At 37.3% G+C, this 19,805-nt stretch overlaps 1 protein-coding gene across 12 annotated transcripts in view; it reads right to left on the bottom strand.

The window, feature by feature from the left end:
• LOC129240712 (galactosylgalactosylxylosylprotein 3-beta-glucuronosyltransferase P) overlaps window positions 1–19,805 on the bottom strand; it is a 113,776-nt gene that overhangs the window by 5,092 nt on the left and 88,879 nt on the right. For 11 of the 12 annotated variants that reach the window (XM_054876672.1, XM_054876669.1, XM_054876670.1 and 8 more), the window contains 3 exons: window positions 8,986–9,600; window positions 1,685–1,871; window positions 781–938 (listed from right to left, as the gene is read on the bottom strand). In XM_054876672.1, the coding sequence (XP_054732647.1) occupies window positions 781–938; window positions 1,685–1,871; window positions 8,986–9,600 (960 nt within the window). The remainder of the gene's footprint in view (window positions 1–780; window positions 939–1,684; window positions 1,872–8,985; window positions 9,601–19,805) is intronic. The other variant, XM_054876681.1, reaches the window with a different exon arrangement.

The following is a 19,805-nucleotide window of genomic DNA, read 5'->3' as shown; positions in this document are numbered from 1 at the left end:
GTTATTCAGCATTTACATGCTGACATAAAAGATGGCGCACCCTGTATATATATATAATTGGCGCGGACACCCCTCTCGGTATTTGGCCGAGCTCCTCCTCCTATTTGTGGCGTGCATCTTGATGTTGTTCCACAAATGGATGGGGAGACCTACAGTGGCACGAATACAAGTGGCAGATATTTTTTTATGAGGATCTTTTTTATGGCAGAAATACACTCGGAGGTTTGCTATTGGAAAAATGTTTTTCTTAATTTTGGTGTTTCACCGAGATTCGAACCTACGGTCTCTCTCAATTCCGAATGATAGTCACGCACCAACCCGTTCGGCTAGGGCGGCCGTATTTTCATAAAACAATTATTAAAATTACATAATAATGAAATAAGTTGTCTTAAATTATCAAGAGTCCCCTATGCTTTAATTAAGAAAAGTTTCACGAAAGCAGTGCTACTTAATGGACTAGAGGGTTTGCATATTAGCTGCAGCAAAGTTTAAGCTTCACCCTCAATTAGTATCAGTTCTTCCTGGCAATGGTAAGTAACTATAGTGACTTTTTAAAGTTGGCTGAAAAGTCTCACTCAGTAAGCAAGTGAATATTACAAAGAAAATTACATTTTTTCTTTTCTTTACGTTTCAGTTAGTGGACATTTGGGGGTAGAGGAATAGCAGAACTTTCTATGAAAAGCATAATAGACTAATATAATATTATAACAACCTCCTTAGTATTCCATCAACACTACAAGTAACCCCCGCCACTTTCATTTAGACGCCATTACAACTTACTTGCTCAAATATAGAGATGTCATAAGTGTTGTCATCGTCCGCAAAGTAGAAGACGCCACTAGTCGCATTGGCGCGTATATAATCCAAGCCACGATTGCGATTCGAAACACCACGCGGCTTGGCCTTTTTCGTATGTTTATACTCCTCCGGCATGGGCGCTAAAAAAGGTTGAAAGAAAATGATAAAAGCAATAAAAACGTACAGTCAGTAATCAAATTGTGAGCAAAGTATGCAGTGAGAAGAAAAATATTAAGGAAAATTGAAAAAAAAAATGTTTTATGGTGACTATAGCTGAGCAACGCTAAAAGTGAGCGACTTTTGCCGTAATGGCAATAGCTCGGCGCCCTCGTGACCGTGAAAACATTAGGAAAAATTCAAGTGCAAGCAAAAAATAAAATAAAATAATAATAATAATTGAAGGTATGTAGTGTACAATGAAATGAGGAGCAGGGAAAATGGCATATATTTTTAAATATGCGTATGTATTACTAGGTATGCCAGTGTTTTTAGGTCTCGGAAATACCGAAAAATTCAAAGGCCAAAAGAAGTAAAAATTTGTTAAATTTATATTTTGATTATAATAAAAGTTTTTCAATTGGCAAAAGATCTTTTTTAATTTGCTAATGCAATATGAGCTAAATTTAAATCGAATTTGAAAACTGCAACAATAATATTTACAAATAAAGCGATAAATCGGTAAATCGATTACATTCAAATTTGTTTGTATTAAAAGAAATGTTATTTTTAAAATCATTTTAGTTATTAAATTTTACTTTTTTCAAAAATTTATATCGAAAGATGAGTCCTTGAACCACTTTAAAAACATCCCGAAATCTCGATATCAAACTTTTTCTCAAATATTGTCATCCCTAGCAGGCACGTAGATATGTAAAATTTAACTCACCTAGAAAGTATTCAAAAGGCACACCAATGCGATTAAGTGTCTGCAACACCAGCGGCGACGTTTGATTCGCATCCTCTATGACGAGCCACAGCAAATTCGGCACATGCTTTAACGTATAACCGAGTCTTGTCAATTCCGCCAATTGTTCGACGCGCTTGTAGGTTGGCGTTATAATATACAGTGGCGGCTGTGGTGGCATGAAAATCAGGAAGAAGCAAAAAAAGAGAGGCAAAAAATGTACTTTAAGTGCTTTTCATATTTCGTATTCATGGAAAAGTATGTGCATGTGTGTGTAAATATTAGAGTATGTGTAAGCTAGTTTGTTAAATGTACATACGTACATACATACATATTTACATACATACATATATACAAACATACAATAAGTGTTTGCCACCGCCAATAGAGGGCTAGTAGGTTGCCTAGTTGGTGATTCGTATAAATTTTGCGCACAATTTGATTGAAATTTATGTAAATTAAGGGGGTTGCTGTGTAAGCGAAATGGGCAACTAAAATGGCAAAATGTAAAGAGAATTAATGCATGGGCAATGATGAAAAGAAAAAGTTGTTAAAACGTTACTAAAAAGTAAATAAAAATTTAAATAAAGAATTGTGTATTGCTGTGAAGGAAGAAACAAAAATTATCAACTAAACCCTTAATTAATAATTGTAAATATTTTGAATGCGTTCAAAAAACTTAAAAAATTTGCTAATGCACACTAAATAAATAGCAAAGTACCTGGTTTTTATTATGCCTAATTGCAGTTAAAAAGTTGGCTAGAATTGTATCAACAAAAATTGTGTGAATATTTGCACAAGTGTGCCTTCATATTAGAGCTGATTTAATAATGTTACCATATTAGCACTAATAATGACGCACGTGTATATACTTTACATATATATGTGCATATGTATTTACATTGCTAATCATGTATACATATAAAATTAAAAATTGATTGGTAAAAACGCTAATATAAAAAATACGAACTATATTTTATTACTCAAAATTAATTCGAAAAATATTAAAAAACCTTTCTGAAGATATTTTAATGAATAACTTTTTTTCATAAATTTTCGACCAAATTATTCGAAAAATATTAAGGAGACAGAGACCTGTAAAATTTCGAAAACAAATAAAATTTTTTTTTTCATAAAATGTCAATATAATTCTTTAAGAATATGAACGTAGAACGTAAATTTAAGAATTTTTTATATCATAAATCGTCAACCGTGACATCTCTATTCTTTGCGTTCGAGCGCTGGGAGAGGTATATTTTCGTTGCCGACTTTAGACTCGTTTTTCTCAAAACTATATTTTTCGAATTGGCGTACACGATAACTCGAAAAGTTATTGACCGATTGACTGCTTTTACCGCTTCTGCTTCAACTGCAAAAGTATAGATGCTTTCAAAAATAAACATCGATATGAGTAAATGGCATGAAAGCATTTTTTAAAATTACATTTAAGCAAAGATGAGCAAGGAATAAAAAGTTCGAATCTTAGCTTGAAAATTGTACATGTCATCTGCAGAGTTTACTAACGCGTAAGTTTTAAAGTCATCAGCGTTCAACAGAAACTTAGCATATGAAAAGCAAGAGAATACTGCTCCGAGGGGCGCCGGACATTGCACGCCGTCAATAGAGACGACACACCACACGTAACCTTCGAAAGACACACTGGGGTATGAGCCTATCCACAAAGTATTATATTTGATGAGTTGTAGTTTGTTTATTTCCAGCATTTAGACATACCGTCGCAACGCCGATTTTATTCTTCGAATTCATGCAGTAAGTCCTCTGTGGTTGGTGCAGACCGAATCTATGCAGATTTCAAAAAGTGATTAGGTGAAATTTACACCAGTGTGTGGCATACTTTTGTTTTTGCATATACAGTTAACGTAAAAGGAAAGTGTACACCATATACGGACAAGTCTAGGACACTATAATCGTCATCAAAATCCATTATTGCATATGTTTTTCACAACAGGCGACCCTGGACGCATGGTGAATGTCCTTCTTAAGACGCTGTCTTGGACCTCTAACTTGAAACAATGCGGAAGCAGTCCCATGGTTGAGGAAAAAATCCAATGGAAGAGGAGGGATGGTTTTAGTGGAATGACTACACACGTAGTGACGACGGTTACTAAAGGGTTTTCCAATAACAGGTGTTATTTTGGAATGGATTGCGCTATCGAGAGATGATTAACGATTTTTCATGGCCGGAATTGGACGTTTATTTTCAACAAGACGGCGCTATGTGCCACACAAGCAACGAAATGATTGATCTTGTATGGGAAAAGTTTCCGGACCGTGATATCTTTCAAAGAGGTGATCACAATTGGCCAACGATATCTTGTGATTTAACACCTTGTGACTTTTTTCTTTGGGACCACGTGAAAGAGAAGGTATACGCCAACAGCCCAGGGTCGATTCAAGACCTCAAAGATGGAATTCATGAGACTATCGAGGACATAGGGCAGCCACTTTGCAATTCAGTTATGGAAAACTTCATGAAAAGGATATTGTCCCATAAGCGCGGTCGTGGTGGTAATTTGCTTAATGTTATTTTCCATTATTAACGGCATACCTTCCTCTTTATAATGAAATAAACATCCGATCATTTGTATTAAAAAATATATTAGCATTTTTCTTTGAATAAAAAAATAACACCTCTTATCGGAAACCCCTTTATATGCTGCGAAGGCAAAAAACAAAAACAAACACATCACAAAACAAAAGAACAAAAACGAAAAAAAAATCAATTATTATTTCATCATCCATATCTGATAAAAAATGTTCTCCTCATTTTCTTTTAGAGGCCGATTTCTAGACCACATTGCCATTACTGCTCGAAAAGAAAATCACTCAGTGCAGAAATGGAATTAAAACAGATAAAAAAATATACAAATTCACCTTTGACAAAACTAAGCTAAATACTGTCAGTATCAAAGGAAAGTGTACACCACATTTTATGTTTATTTTAATTAATTTTTTAACTTTAATTAATTTTATACAAAAATATAGTTCATACTACTATAAAAACCGTGGAATGCAAATAATTAACTAACTAATAATTCACTACCTAATTTTTATGAATCTGCTTTTTTTTCTTGTTCTTACTACTTTATTTTTAGTTTATATATTTTTCTGAAGTCCGAGATAGTTTTTCGATATATTTCCTTTTTCTTTAGATCTCATTTCTCTCTCTCTCTCTTATTTTCTTTATGTGAAGAAAATCTTACCATATTATTAAATTATCTGATATCTTCCAATACATTAAATTAAACAACTCACATTAAATTTAATTTATTTTAACTAAACACTTGCAGAAAATGGTGTAAATAAAAACTTCAACTTTGTTTGTGAAAAAAGTTTATAAATTAGGGAGAAATTTACTAAATGTGCGGCTTACGTCAAAAAGAAAAAAAATGGTGTGTCTACCGAAGGTTAAAAACGACTTAAGCCATTGCAAAAGTTTATGAATCAGTTTCTTATAAGCGACTTTATTGAAAGCTTTGGAAAAATTCGTGTAGATTTTGTAGAGCACAGATTTAGTAGAAAAGTTATTCAAAAACAAAATTCATGCTTAATTTTGTGCCACCTGGTATGCACATATGTATGTATTACATATAGTAAGTACAATAGTAGATATTTACTTTTTCACCAATTATTATTATTATTATTACAATGCTATATTTTTTTATGCTAATTCAATAAACGTTTTCCGAGAGCAGTCACATGCAACGCACTGCCGCTGCTAAATATGAACACTAGAATGCACATACACACATACATACATACAAACGCGTGTGCATATACCCAAAGTGCAATTGCAAATAGGCAATTTTCAAATTAGGCGCATGCAAATTGGAAATTACGTACGTACACACATACAAGTGTAAATCATTCTTTGCCTCAACTGGCTTTCATGGTATGTGTCAATCAAAGATAGTGCACACTTGGCTGCTATACATTCGTGCATGCGAGTACATACATAGATAGGAGGAATTTGCACAAATGTTTGCTTATGGATGCAGTTCGCTATGTACGTATTTTTGTTCTATTCTCGTAACTCGTTGCGTATTAATAGTCGCCCCCTATACACATGTGTACAAGCATTTACAAGTAGATATTTATACGTATGTATGAGTATATTTCTTTGGATCGTTGATTTTTATGTTAAGGTTTAGCAAATTACGACAGTGACATTCGTAAGCAATTTTGCACTTTAGTAAGTAAAGAATAACAGTTTAGATATTCGTAAAATTTGCTTATAATTTTTTGAATGTGAAATTCTTGACCTAATTTCAAATGCATGCGCGGGTGTAAGTGTGATGATAACGATGCACGAGAAAAGTAAATATTATTAAGTACGTTAGTGTTACAATGCATTTTCTGAAGCTTCGATTTTTTTTTAATTTTTTTTATGTAAGTCAATAGCTATATTTCACATGCAAGTGTTATTATTCATTGCATTGAGTAACAAATAAAAAAATATTTGTGCTCGACAAAAAATATATTTTTTTTGCACTCATGACAAAATCGATATGCTATGCAATTCTAGGGCTCGGTTTTAGTTAATCAGAGTTTTTTGTTTCTTCTTTTTTTTTAAATACTACAAAGCTTCACAGCATTCGAAAACCTACTAAAAACCTGTACTAGAATTTCATATAGAACAACTGGTAAGCTGCTAGTAGATGAACACATCATACAATAGCCCACGTGCTATGGACTCAGCCCCTGACCTATGCAACAAGTAGGGTGGCGTGACCGGGATGGAGCATGGGTCACACAAACCGACTGTTGAAACTTAACAGGAAGGGCATGAGACATATTTTTGGAGTTCTAACAGCGTATTGCCTTATAAGAGGCATGCCAGCAGATTGGGAGTACTCTACAACGACTACTGCAGAAGTTGTAACGACATTGAAGAAGAAGATACTGTAAAACACTTTCCATGCGGGTGCAGGTAGAAGAAGGTTCAATACTCGTATTATAGGACAAATTTGGCAGATTTAACTAACAAATACATTAAAGCCACAGGTTGGATGAATAAGGATTGTGTAGAGTGAGGAGCCCTAATGGCATCACAATGGATTGACAGCAGGAATACGTGCAGCAATTAGCAACCACAATAACTACCTACCTATAGAACATGCAATTTGCTTTAATAGTCCTACGGAAACTTTCGCAAGTATTTTCCTTGAACCTAGTGACACGATTTTAAAATTTCAATTCTCAAATCTTGTAATAGTTTTGTTTTCATCAAAATTACTCATCAGCCACTAGCTTAGGTTGGGTTAACCACCAGGTTGCTTGTCCAAAACAAGACACTCGGTGACCCTAAGGCCGATTGTGATACCTGCATTTTATTTCCATCCCCTAACTAAGTGGCTTAAACCACTTAGATATTTCTAAGAAGGTACCCAGGCCCTCCAGTGAGGCATTATTCAAAGAAATAATAGCTAAGTTATTTGTCACGGCTTATTTAAAGTGCATGGCATCCACAGAAGAGGTGTTGTACTGATTCAATTTCTTCTTACTCTCTATCTCCTGCAGAAGCCATTGTGAGGTACACCCATTCCATTGGCTAGGGCGCCAATAGTGCAGTGACCAGTTATAACAACAGCGAAGACGCTGGTAGCTGATCTGTTGAACGCAGACATTTCGTCCTTTTAAGATCCATTTCTGGCCAGAGCGCTTTGGAGACTCTGCAGTTAGTAGTTAGAGACCAACTTCTATTAGTTTCCGCGATTATGCTCAAGTCAATCGCAGTGTACAGTTCATTGAGAGGAATGCTAATGTCCTCTACCACTCGCTGAAAGTCAAGCTCAGAGCCTTTCCTTGCACACTAAACGCTTTTTCATTTCCCTCGACTCCAGATGATCGGGAACTCAACAAAGTGTGGTATTGTGTTGATGGATAAGCGAAAGCGACCTCCTGTGTTCTTCGACTCATCTTGTATTGATGCGCGCTGAGGCCAGAGCGTTGATGCGGAGGTAAGTGTATTAGAGTTATTGTTTGTGCTGCTTTGTCTATAGCGTAGATATGAGCTCAGAAGACATTACACCGGTCTGGGAGTCTAAAGAAGCAATTCAAAGAAAATTATTTCGAGTACACTCCCGATCCAGTGCAACAGACATAAGATGGGAGAGTGAATATGTGTGAGAAGATTTTTTGTTGGTTCTGTTGGCGTTCTTTGTTAAACTCGACCAAATTCACTTAAGCGGTTATCGCGTCAATCAAGAAGAAGAAGAGGAAGCTTGAAAATAAAGGTAGTAAATAGAAAATTCCATACATTCTTCAATATCCCTTCGACCAAAGAGAAAACTCGTTTTTATAAACGCATTACAGTAAAGCGGTAGGTCAAATGACACCGTCCTACTAATATGGATGTCAGAGACACGTTAAGGCACGCTCTGGTAAACCATTCTACGAAAATGTCAATAAAATCATGGAAACCATGTAGAGAAAGGGAAATATGACCACTTCTTATATTGCGCAGGAACTGAGTATTAACCAGAAACAAAAGAAAGATATTATCTAAATCAGCTTATGAAAACTATCTATATTTCCTTGTGGAAGAGAGTTGAAAAATCATTTAGATCTTTTCAGCTGACGTAATATTTAAAACAAAAAATATTTGCCTTCCCTGCTTTGAAGAGTTATAGGTATGTACACATTTTGTTCTTTGTTGATTTCTCGTGCGAAGAACTCCTACACCACAGCAACAAAATAATCTTGAGTTTATTAAAATAAAAAAAATTATAATCACAAAAAATTTGTGTTCTTAACACGCGTTATAAAAAATCCAAAACAAAACGAGTTTTCTGACCTTTGTATAATATTTGTTTAACAAACAAAAACGCACGGTGCGTATACGTAACCTATAAAAATTCATATTCCACATACGTTGATATGCACTTGCATATGTATGCACATATATATATTAGTGCTTCTACCAGTTGACGAAGTACGAATTATCAAAAAGAAAAAGATTTACAACGAAATAATTTGCCGATTAGTAAACATATTATAGTTAATGTAAAATAATTAGTAGTTTAGTAGAACCATGCAACTCATGCAAAAGGGTTTGTGTAAGTATTTAATTATAAGCAAATAAATACTGCGGAAAATAAATCCAAAAACCAGGCATGCCAAATAAAACTACAAGGGAAATGAAATAAGTTCAAGGAAAATTCGAAAGTAGTTGCTAAATTATCACCAAAATTTTGTGGCACATGCAGCCTACATTTTTGGAAGCGTGGAAGAGTAAATAAAAGCAAAAACACGGTATTTACGGGTAATGGAGGTGTGTCTTTGACAACTGCTCCAGCAGCTGCGCGCGATGAAATACTTGAATCCGCCAAAACCGCCTGCGATGAGTTAGCAGTAACTTTCTCTGCTCGCTCGGTTGTGCGAACTGTTGTTGTAGTTGTTGTGCTATTCAAAATAACTGCTAGTTGAGCACGCTTGTTCAACAAATTGTCAACCGCCACATTATTTCGCGTAGGCAATTGCTGGCGAGCGCCGAGGGAACGCGATGCTGTGGCTATTGCTGTAGATGTGGATGTGGATGAGTTTGATAATGCTAATGATGCTGATGTAGATGATGTAGATGAGTTTGATGTGGAACTATGTGTTATGGCTACTTGTAATGGTGATGATAGCGGTGGTGCGGTTGCTGTATTCGAGGCTGTTTGCGTAGTTGTGAAGGTAGTTGCATTTGATTGCTTTTCGCTGATTGATTGTTGTTCTTGCTCGTCTTCTGCTTGCAGTTGCCGTTGTTGTTCCTGTGCTTGTTGTTGCTGCTGTTGTGGTTGTCGCGCGCTAAACAACGACATTGGTGACCATAAAAATGAATTATATTTTCGCGCGATAGCAGTAGCATCCGCTTCAGCTGAAATGTCTTTATTCTGTAAAAATCAAGGTACGACAAATGAATATGATGTGGTGACAAACGAGTGATATAAGGGAGAAAGAGGGCGCGAGAATGAGAGTAAATGAGTGTAGCGAGTTGATAGTGATATAGTGACAATAATGGGATGCTTAATTGGAATTTTCGTTGGATCAGGTATTTGAAGGCAAGTGGAAGTGGCTAAAAACTTGAGGATATCAAATGAGGATTGTGAAAACTGCTCTTGCTAGCAGAAGAAGGTTAGTGAGAAGTTACTGAGTAAATAAAGTATTAAATATTTAAAACCGTCTACTGATATTCAGGGCTAGGTATGCTGGAAATTAAATAAGTTTAAATTTAATAACATTTTCCTTACTAATAATAAACAATTCCAGTATTGGTGTGAATTCGCAACCACAAAACACAACACTATTCTAATTAAAATCTAACACTTATTTATATTGCGACATACAGGTTTATAACCTATTTTAACCAAGCTACAGTTGATGCTTAATTGCAGTTAACCCTTTTGCATCACCGCTCCAAATGCGCGATGTGCTGAAAATACCTTGCGGCCATAATATCTTGTGTCGTTTATGAAAACGAATATTCCAGGATTGCCAAACATATTTATTTTCCTCAAATTTCAACAAACAAATAACTTATTGCGGATTTTTCCGTTCCTGGTGATAAGAGAGAGTTTTTTCGCAGATTTTTCCGTCGAATAATGCAAAAGGGTTAAGTATAAATTTATTTCATTAAACGCCGAAAATCCAATTAAATTGTTGTATCGATAACATTCAGAACAGAAGAGAACTAAATTGTACAGTACAGAGCAGCACCAAATTGTTCTGGCCGAACAGAAAATGTTATGTTAACAGTGTTATCAGAATTATGTGTATTTAGATCAGGCATTTTATACCCTTGAGCTCGCGATCGAAAACAACCTTTACGTACAAAAGTACGACCCAAAAATATATAAAACTATTCTTACAGCGGCGGAGGATGGTTCCATGTGTAGAAGTCCACGCAAGTGGGGAAAGTTACTGATCGCCATTCACTTGGGAATGGCCAGGACGATTCTTCTGCATATGGTTCAAGCAGCTCACAACGGCCGGGATTAGCCCACGTATCCTCTGGGTAGCTTCCGAACACCCGTTCGGGAGTGAGCTAAAGTGAGAAGGCGAAACATTCCAGGATAGCTGGTTGTGCGTTGGGTTTGGGACCCACCACTTAAAAATCCCCCCAATGAAAACTTTAAAAAAGCCTCGGATGAGACCTCCCTATACTGATGACGACCCCTGCAAACGAACTAAGGATTATGATTTGAGGGCATGCACCTGGAATGTCCGGTCCCTTAATGGGGAAGGTGCCTCTGCCCGGCTGGTTGATGTCCTCGTGAGAGTAAAGGCTGACATCACTGCCATCCAAGAGATGCGATGGACGGGGCAAGGAAAGAAAACCATAGGACCTTGCGACGTCTACTACAGCTGCCATGTAAAGGAGCGCAAATTCGGTGTCGGATTTGTTGTGGGAGAGAGACTTCGTCGCCAAGTACTGTCGTTCACTCCGGTGGACGAGCGTCTCGCAACAATCCGCATCAAAGCACGTTTTTTTAACGTATCGCTAATTTGCGCCCACGCCCCGACGGAAGAGAAGGACGATGCGACCAAAGATTCTTTCTATGAGCGCCTGGAACGTTCCTATGAGCGCTGCCCCCGCCACGACATAAAAATCGTGCTTGGCGACTTCAACGCCAGGGTGGGCAAGGAGGGAATTTTTGGTCCCACAGTCGGAAAATTCAGCCTGCACAACGAAACATCCGGTAACGGACAGAGGCTGATCGACTTCGCCGGGGCCCGAAACATGGTAGTCTGCAGCACCAGATTCCAGCATAAGAAGATTCACCAAGCCACCTGGCTGTCTCCTGATCGAAAAACACGAAACCAGATCGATCATGTTGTGATAGATGGAAGACACGCTTCTAGTGTATTAGATGTACGTACGATCCGAGGACCCAACATTGACTCGGATCACTACCTTGTTGCAGCCAAACTGCGCACACGCCTCTGTGCAGCAAAAAACGTGCATCTACCTACGCAAAGAATGTTCGACATCGAAAAGCTGCAATCACAACAGACAGCCAGAAGATTCGCCACTCGACTCTCACTCCTGCTCTCGGAGAGCACTGCCCAACAAACCGGCATCCACGAACAATGGAGCAACATTTCTCGTTCTCTACGTACCGCCGCCGAAGAAGAAATCGGATTCCGGCGAGCCCGAAAAAACAATTGGTACGACGAGGAATGTCATGCTGCCGCAGAAAGAAAGGATGCCGCCTATAGAGCCACGCTGCGATCGGGCGCAACGCGAGCCATGTGGGATCGCTACAGAGAGCTGAAAAAGGAAGAGAGACGTATTATCCGAAAGAAGAAACGAGAGGCCGAAATACGTGAGTGCGAAGAGCTTGAGATGCTGGCCAACAGGAACAACGCCCGAAAATTCTACCAGAAAGTTCGGCGGCTTACAGAAGGTTTCAAGACCGGGGCGTTTTCCTGTAAGAACAAAGACGGCGAACTGGTGACTGACGTACAGAGCAATCTTAAATTATGGAGGGAACACTTCTCGAACCTATTGAACAGTGACAGCTGCGCATGTCACCGAGAAAGTGAAGATCCCGATACCCCAATCGTTGACGACGGAATTGTCGTTCCGCTACCCGATCATGATGAGGTGAGAATAGCGATAATGCGGCTAAAAAACAACAAAGCCGCGGGCGCCGACGGACTACCGGGTGAGCTATTCAAACATGGCGGCGAGGAGCTGGTAAGGTGCATGCATCAGCTTCTATGCAAAATATGGTCGGATGAAAACATGCCTGTCGATTGGAATTTAAGTGTGCTCTGCCCAATCCATAAGAAGGGCGATCCTGCAATTTGTGCCAATTACCGCGGGATTAGTCTTCTAAATATCGCCTATAAGGTTCTAGCGAGCGTATTGTGTGAAAGGCTGAAGCCCACCGTCAACCAACTGATTGGACCTTATCAGTGTGGCTTCAGACCTGGAAAGTCTACCATCGACCAAATATTCTCAATACGCCAAATCTTGGAAAAGACCCATGAAAGGAGAATCGACACACACCACCTTTTCGTCGATTTCAAAGCTGCATTCGACAGTACGGAAAGGAGTTACCTGTATGCCGCGATGTCTGAATTTGGTATCCCCGCAAAACTAATACGGCTATGTAAGATGACGTTGCTCAACACCAGTAGCGCCGTCAGAATTGGGAAGGACCTCTCCGAGCCGTTTGATACCAAACGAGGTTTCAGACAGGGTGACTCGCTGTCGTGTGACTTCTTTAATCTGATGTTGGAGAGCATCGTACGAGCCGCAGAACTTAATCGCTCAGGCACAATTTTTTATAAGAGCGTACAATTGTTGGCGTATGCCGATGATATTGACATCATCGGCCTTAACAACCGCGCTGTTAGTTCTGCCTTCTCCAAACTGGATAAAGAGGCAAAGCGAATGGGTTTGGTGGTGAACGAGGACAAAACGAAGTACCTCCTGTCTTCAAACAAACAGTCGGCGCACTCGCGTATCGGCACCCACGTCACTGTAGACAGTTATAATTTCGAGGTTGTAAAAGACTTCGTCTATTTAGGAACCAGCATTAACACCGATAACAATGTCAGCCTTGAAATCCAACGTAGAATCTCTCTTGCCAACAAGTGCTACTTTGGACTAAGTAGGCAACTGAGTAGTAAAGTCCTCTCTCGACGAACAAAACTAACACTCTACAAGACTCTCATCATGCCCGTCCTAACGTATGGCGCAGAAGCTTGGACGATGACAACATCCGATGAAGCGACGCTTGGAGTGTTCGAGAGAAAGATTCTGCGTAAGATTTTTGGACCTTTGCACGTTGGCAACGGCGAATATCGCAGACGATGGAACGATGAGCTGTATGAGCTTTACGACGACATAGACATAGCGCAGCGAATAAAGATCCAGCGGCTACGTTGGCTGGGTCATGTCGTCCGAATGGATACAAACGCTCCGGCTTTGAAAGTATTCGATGCGGTACCAGCTGGTGGTAGCAGAGGAAGAGGGCGGCCTCCACTGCGTTGGAAAGATCAGGTGGAGAAGGACTTGGCTTCACTTGGTGTGTCCAACTGGCGCCGGTTAGCACGAGAAAGAAACGACTGGCGCGCTTTGTTAAACTCGGCCAAAATCGCGTAAGCGGTTATAGCGCCAATTAAGAAGAAGAAGAATTCTTACAGCGGCTACCACCGAAGTATGAACAAATTAGCAAGAAGTACCTACATTTACGTTGGGCATAGCTGAAGTTGAAGAAAATATTTTTTACAGTGATGTTTTCAGACGCAGCCATAGCCGTAAGTATACATACAAAAGAAATATTAATAAATAAGTTTTAGTTGTTTGAAATTTCGTATACAAATTAATTTTTACTTTCACTTCTATTCTAATACACCTTATTTCTTCACTTATAAAGGGTGATGAGATTGGAGGTGCTTTTCTAAAAGTTTTTGGTCAGATCACGCGTGGCTACTGCCAAGCTATCCATCGTAAAAATTGAGAATAATTTTACATTATGGGATAATACTCGACCGATTAGACCACATACAGCCCGAAGTGAAGAATTTATTGTGACTGTAAATGAGAGTTTTGCCAAATACCCGGAAGAGTCGCCGATGTCAACAACTTGATCTATATTATGGCACTACGTGGGCGATTTGTGGCAAAGATCTTTCTTTTAAAGCGTACAAAATAGAACTAGTCTAAAATTTGAAGCGGACCAATCTTCGAAAGGGTCAAAAATTCAGTCGTGGGACGGTTGAAAAATTCGCCGAAAATCCATATTTTGGGATCCGAATTTTGTTCAGCGATGAGGCCCAGTTTTGGCTTAATGATTACGTCAATAAGCAAAATATCCGTGTTTGGGCTGAAGAACAAACTGAAACCATTGAAGAACAGCCATTACATCCATTGAAAACAACCGATTGGTGCGGCTATGGGCTGGAGGAATCATTGCCCCATACATCTTCAAGGTACGAAGCTGGCGCCAACGTAACAGTAAATGGCGAATGCTATCGTGCCATGATAAACGACTTTTTGATGCCGGAAATTTAAGCTCCAGATCTCCACAATATTTAGTTCCAAAAAAACGGAACTACTTGTCCGTGTACAATCCATGAAACAATGGGTTTACGGCGTTTCGGTGAGCAATTTATCTCGCGTCTCGGACCAGTGCATCATGCCCGTGGCCACCAAGATCGTGTGACATTACGTCCATCTTTGTGAATAAACCAACTACCATGAGGCTTTGGAAGCCAACATTACTAATGTTATTCACGAGATCCCAACCGAAGTCCTCCAGCGAGTCATTCAAAATTCGTGTTTACGGATGGCCGAAATACGGCTCAGATGCGGCCAACATTGGAAAGGTATTATAAACAGTAAATGTAATGAATGGTTCTACACAAAAATAATTAAGATTGACCAATCAATTTGAATTTTCGTTGTTTTATTTATTTAAAAACCGATACCTCTAAATTCATCTTTCTTCATTTATTCTACTTCATTTCTTCACATAAAACTACAGACATCTCTTGGGGCTGCCTGTTGTCAGTAAACCTTACATCTAAACAGTTGTTTTTATTAACACCAATATATTGAAAATGCTTGGTATTTCTGACACTTTACAGAGCCATTGGCTGTAGCTTAGTTCTTAGTGGAAATTTAGTTTTATATTTCTGATGCACATCACAACGTAAAACTCATTCCCTCTAGGTGCGTTTTTGCTAAAAAGTACACTCCTACATGTGACCGATAAAATGTCTAACCATTAATCTAAAAACACATTTCGCTAGAATAATTATATAAAAAAGTTGAATGTGATATAGAGACTTTTTTAATAAAAATTTTGTTCTCCTTTATCCGGCACATGGCTTAAAACAAGCAAAAAAGAACCAATAAAAGTAGGTTCAACTGTTAAGGCTTACAACTTTATTGAATTGTTTGCTTACTGTTAAGACTTGTAATAGAAATAGACCATTTTATTTTCTAAATATCTTTAAATTGTTTATCAGTAATTACTGTATAAGTAAGAAAATAATAAATTAACCTCTTATAATGAGAAAAATATCAACAAAGTGCGGAAACGGAAAATTGGCAAAAAATATCAATTTCCGCAACTTGTTTATTAAATTCTTGACTGCATCTAAAATAATTGTTTGTTCCATTAGAAACGTAAACGTACTGAGTAAACACGACAAAAGTGAATTTGTTTCTTATTGCGTATTTAGTTCGCAATTTACTTTATTATTTCATACTTTAAAATTTTTGAAACCAATTTGTTTGTTTGCTTAAATTGAAATCAGTAGTGTTTAATCAACTGATAGTAGAAAATTATTAAGCAAGAATTTTCGCTTTGTTTCTACTCTCAGTTTCTACTCTCTCAAAGAATTATCAATTGCGCGCCGCCTTTTCACCTTTAAAGGTGTGATTGGTTTCATAAATCTTGTATTTCACGAAGGCTAATTTGTCTCTTTGGCTATTCTAAGGCCTTACAATAGCTTCTGTTTTAGACTTGAACTGCTTATTAAAAAATCTACATTATTCTTTTAGATTTACAAACACTGTGTAGCTCAAAATATTCTACTTCTAAAAAAAATTTGAAACTTGTAAATTTATACACAAAATTCAAAAAAAAATAAATTTCAACGCCAAGTATTTTAAGAATTCTATGTCAGCGAGACTGCCACAAACTGCTTTATTTATTTGCATAATTTTTTAATCAAACCACACTGAGGGAGTTAAAGAATTTAGCTAGAGCTACTTGCTACTAGTGAGGCTATCGTCTCATTTGACCGATTTTCTTTAACAACCGATTTTGTGTTCTCTACATATTTAGAAAGCTTGACGCTTCCGTCATTTGGTGTCGAAATTTCAAAGAATTCAAAGGAAAACTGAAGGAGTTATAGAGTTTTGACTGAAAGAATTTAGCCAGGCCAACTTGGAACTGGTGAGGGCGTCAATATGTTAACCCAACATATGTTTGATAAACACTTTTTGAAAAATATTTGGTACGAAATCATATTATATTTGACATTTGTGAACTTTACAGCTCCAGTACACAAACAGCCACGCAATGGAGAGCGTCAAGATCAAAATAGAGATTTCCATTTATAGATTTTCTTTTGTATTTTGTAAAAAAGTTATTCAAAAACAAAATTGATGATTAATTTTGCGCCACCTTGTTGATGTTGAAGTGATTGAGTATTTCTACTGAAATAATCGCAATTAGTGACTAGCGACGTTTTACTACCATTGTTTGTTTTTTAGTTTTTTGGTTTTTTTTTTTTAGATAGATCCATTTCGTGAGTTCCAAGTATAGCAGCAAATTTTTTATCTCTATGTCTGAGATTTCATTAATTTGCTGTAAGAAAGTATTACCGAAAAACCGAAATTTTAGTCTGCTAGTCTTAGATTTGCATAAATAGTGGAAAATACTTTCTTTAACTCCATTTACCTGACAGCTTCTGTAGAACGGAAGTACCTTCTAGTGGGCTTTAAAGGTTACAGTGATACGCGAGAGTAAGGACAAGAGCATTCTAACAGGTAATTCGTGCCCTGGATGTTGTATGAGGGCCATGTTTTTCTTGTCATGCACTACGTAGTTAATTGTTTCCACCTTCTTTTGCCTAAGGCATAGCACTGTGAAGCAATGGATATTTTTATTGTGTTAAATGGGGTAGCAACTGCCACCGCCTTTGTTATTCTAGAGCCGAACCTTTTCTTGCTAGCTCATTCGCTATCTCAGTATCCCCTATATTCCTATGACCGGGAACCCATATCAAATTATTTTGAAGCCAATGACCTAGCAATTCTAGTTTGTCTCTACATTTTAAAACTAGTTTGGATAAAATGAAATTAGAATCAAAGGGCTTAACAGCTGTTTGACAGTTTGAAAAGATAGCTATTCTTGCACCAACTTCTTTCTAGTGTTTTAGTGATTTGCATGCTTCTCTGATTGCCAATAGTTCTGCTCATAGTCAGGAAGTCGAATTGATTTGGATACATTGAGCGGCTCCGAGTAGAAGCCATCTCCCACATAAGCGTCAATCTTAGAACTTTCAGTGTATATTTCAATGTTGAATCTACCAATCATACATGTTTGATTTCGTTGGTAGAATATCATAGCATGTATCGCTCATTTTCTGGAAGAGCGTCATAACTCAAATGAAAAGTTTGGCAAATGGCGTTAAAGCCTTCAATTTACTATGCCTACTAAGTAAATGTAAATACACATTTTTTACCTGCAGTAAAAGAAGAGCTGCTGGTAATTTCTGGATGCTTATATAAAAATGGCATCGGATAAAATAGAAAAAAACGCGACTGACATTCTTCAACAAACAATAAATAACACCGTATCATGGTTCGATAATTGGGGAATAGAAGTCAACAAAGATAAAACGGTACAAGTAATATATACAAACAGAAAGCCTAAGAAACATAAATTAACAATAAAAAACAATGAAATAAAAATCCTTCCTAGTGCAAAGTACCTTGGCATAACTATAGATGAAAAACTAAATTGGAAACGACATATACAAAACAAACGAAATGAAATCAAAAACAAGTTCAGACAATTATATTGGCTGTTGGCTAAAAATTCAAAACTAAGCCTTAACAACAAAGTAGTGATATATAAATCTATAATCTCACCCATTTGGAAATATGGCATTGAAATCTGGGGCACAGCAAAAAAAACCAATATCAAAATAATTCAAAGGACGCAATCTAAAATACTTCGAACAATAACAAAAGCAGGCTGGTATATACCAAACGACGTGATCCACAGCGACCTCAATATCGACACAATAGATGACACAATTAGAAAATACAGCATCAAGCATATAAAACGACTAACAAATCATCAAAATGAACAAATGCGCAAACTACCACAATCGGAGAAAGCGGGAAAACGAAGATTAAAACGATTAACTCCAACAGAACTTACAATTTAACAAAACAATAAAGAAAAACTAAAATAATAATAATAATAAATAATAATAATAAATAATAGTAATAATTAATAATAATAATAATTATAACACAGAAATAATATAATGTAGCATAATCTGAAGCAAAATTGAATGTTTATCTAGCATTGGTTAGAGAACAAAGAATTCCAATACTACTTTAAAAATAATTACTTATTGTTAAAATTTAACAGATTGTAATTTAAAAAAGGGAAATAATAAAAAAAAAAAAAAAATATATAAAAAATATTATTGTTTTTTGGATCATGGCATTCTTGCAGCAAATGAGCAATAGGCTGAATGTCTTCTTAATATAACATTCCCGCCGCCGCTTACTTTTGGGTTTGTTACCCTCAGCAGATTTAAGCGCAAACGCCAGCCAAAACTCTTGTCAAATCCCATAAAAATATTATAGTATAACGTAAACCCATTCAAACCCATTTTTGACAGGGTTTTTTTTGTTGGGTTTGCATGCATTTTAATATTAAATAGTGGCAACAGTGTTCATTTACGTAATTTCCCCTTTTGTTATTGCGTTCTTATCGAAGCATGGCAAACCAATTTTTTGCAGGTGGCAATATCGAGACATGTTAGGAGATTCGCTGAACCTCTCAAGTGAGAACATCTCAAAAATTGTGGCTTGTGTCACCGGTCATTGGCTGTTAGGTAGGCACTCTTCTAAGCTAGGAGTATTTTCTCGCTGCAGAAGTTGTAGAGACGGGGAAGTGGAAGAAACAGTAGAACACTTCCTCTGTAATTGTCCAGCCTTAGCTAAGAGTAGAGCAATATTGCTGAGAAAACACTCGTTTGGCTCTCTTACGGAGCTGGTGTTGGGATAAAACAAATCCTATGCTTTCCAAGAGCGTATAAATGGGTTCAATGATGTATGAGCACTGGGGTTCCCATCTAAGTGAGTTTTTTTAACCGACTGTCACAAAAAACTAACTCTAACCTAATATCGAGACAATTTGATTGGTTGCCGGCAACTAAAATTTAGATATACATACACAAGAATGCAACAGACGCATAAAGTTTAAACACAATGCCCATCAAACACGCAGTGGAAAGAGCTGACAATTCTCTCAAACCCAAAACTTGCACACTCCGGGGATTGGCTTTGGTGGAAACGTAGGAGGATGTTGAGAAAACTTTAGAA

The sequence above is a fragment of the Anastrepha obliqua genome, chromosome 3 (genome assembly GCF_027943255.1).
Source record: "Anastrepha obliqua isolate idAnaObli1 chromosome 3, idAnaObli1_1.0, whole genome shotgun sequence".
Lineage (NCBI taxonomy): Eukaryota > Metazoa > Arthropoda > Insecta > Diptera > Tephritidae > Anastrepha > Anastrepha obliqua.
This window is presented reverse-complemented; position numbering and strand designations above follow the sequence as displayed.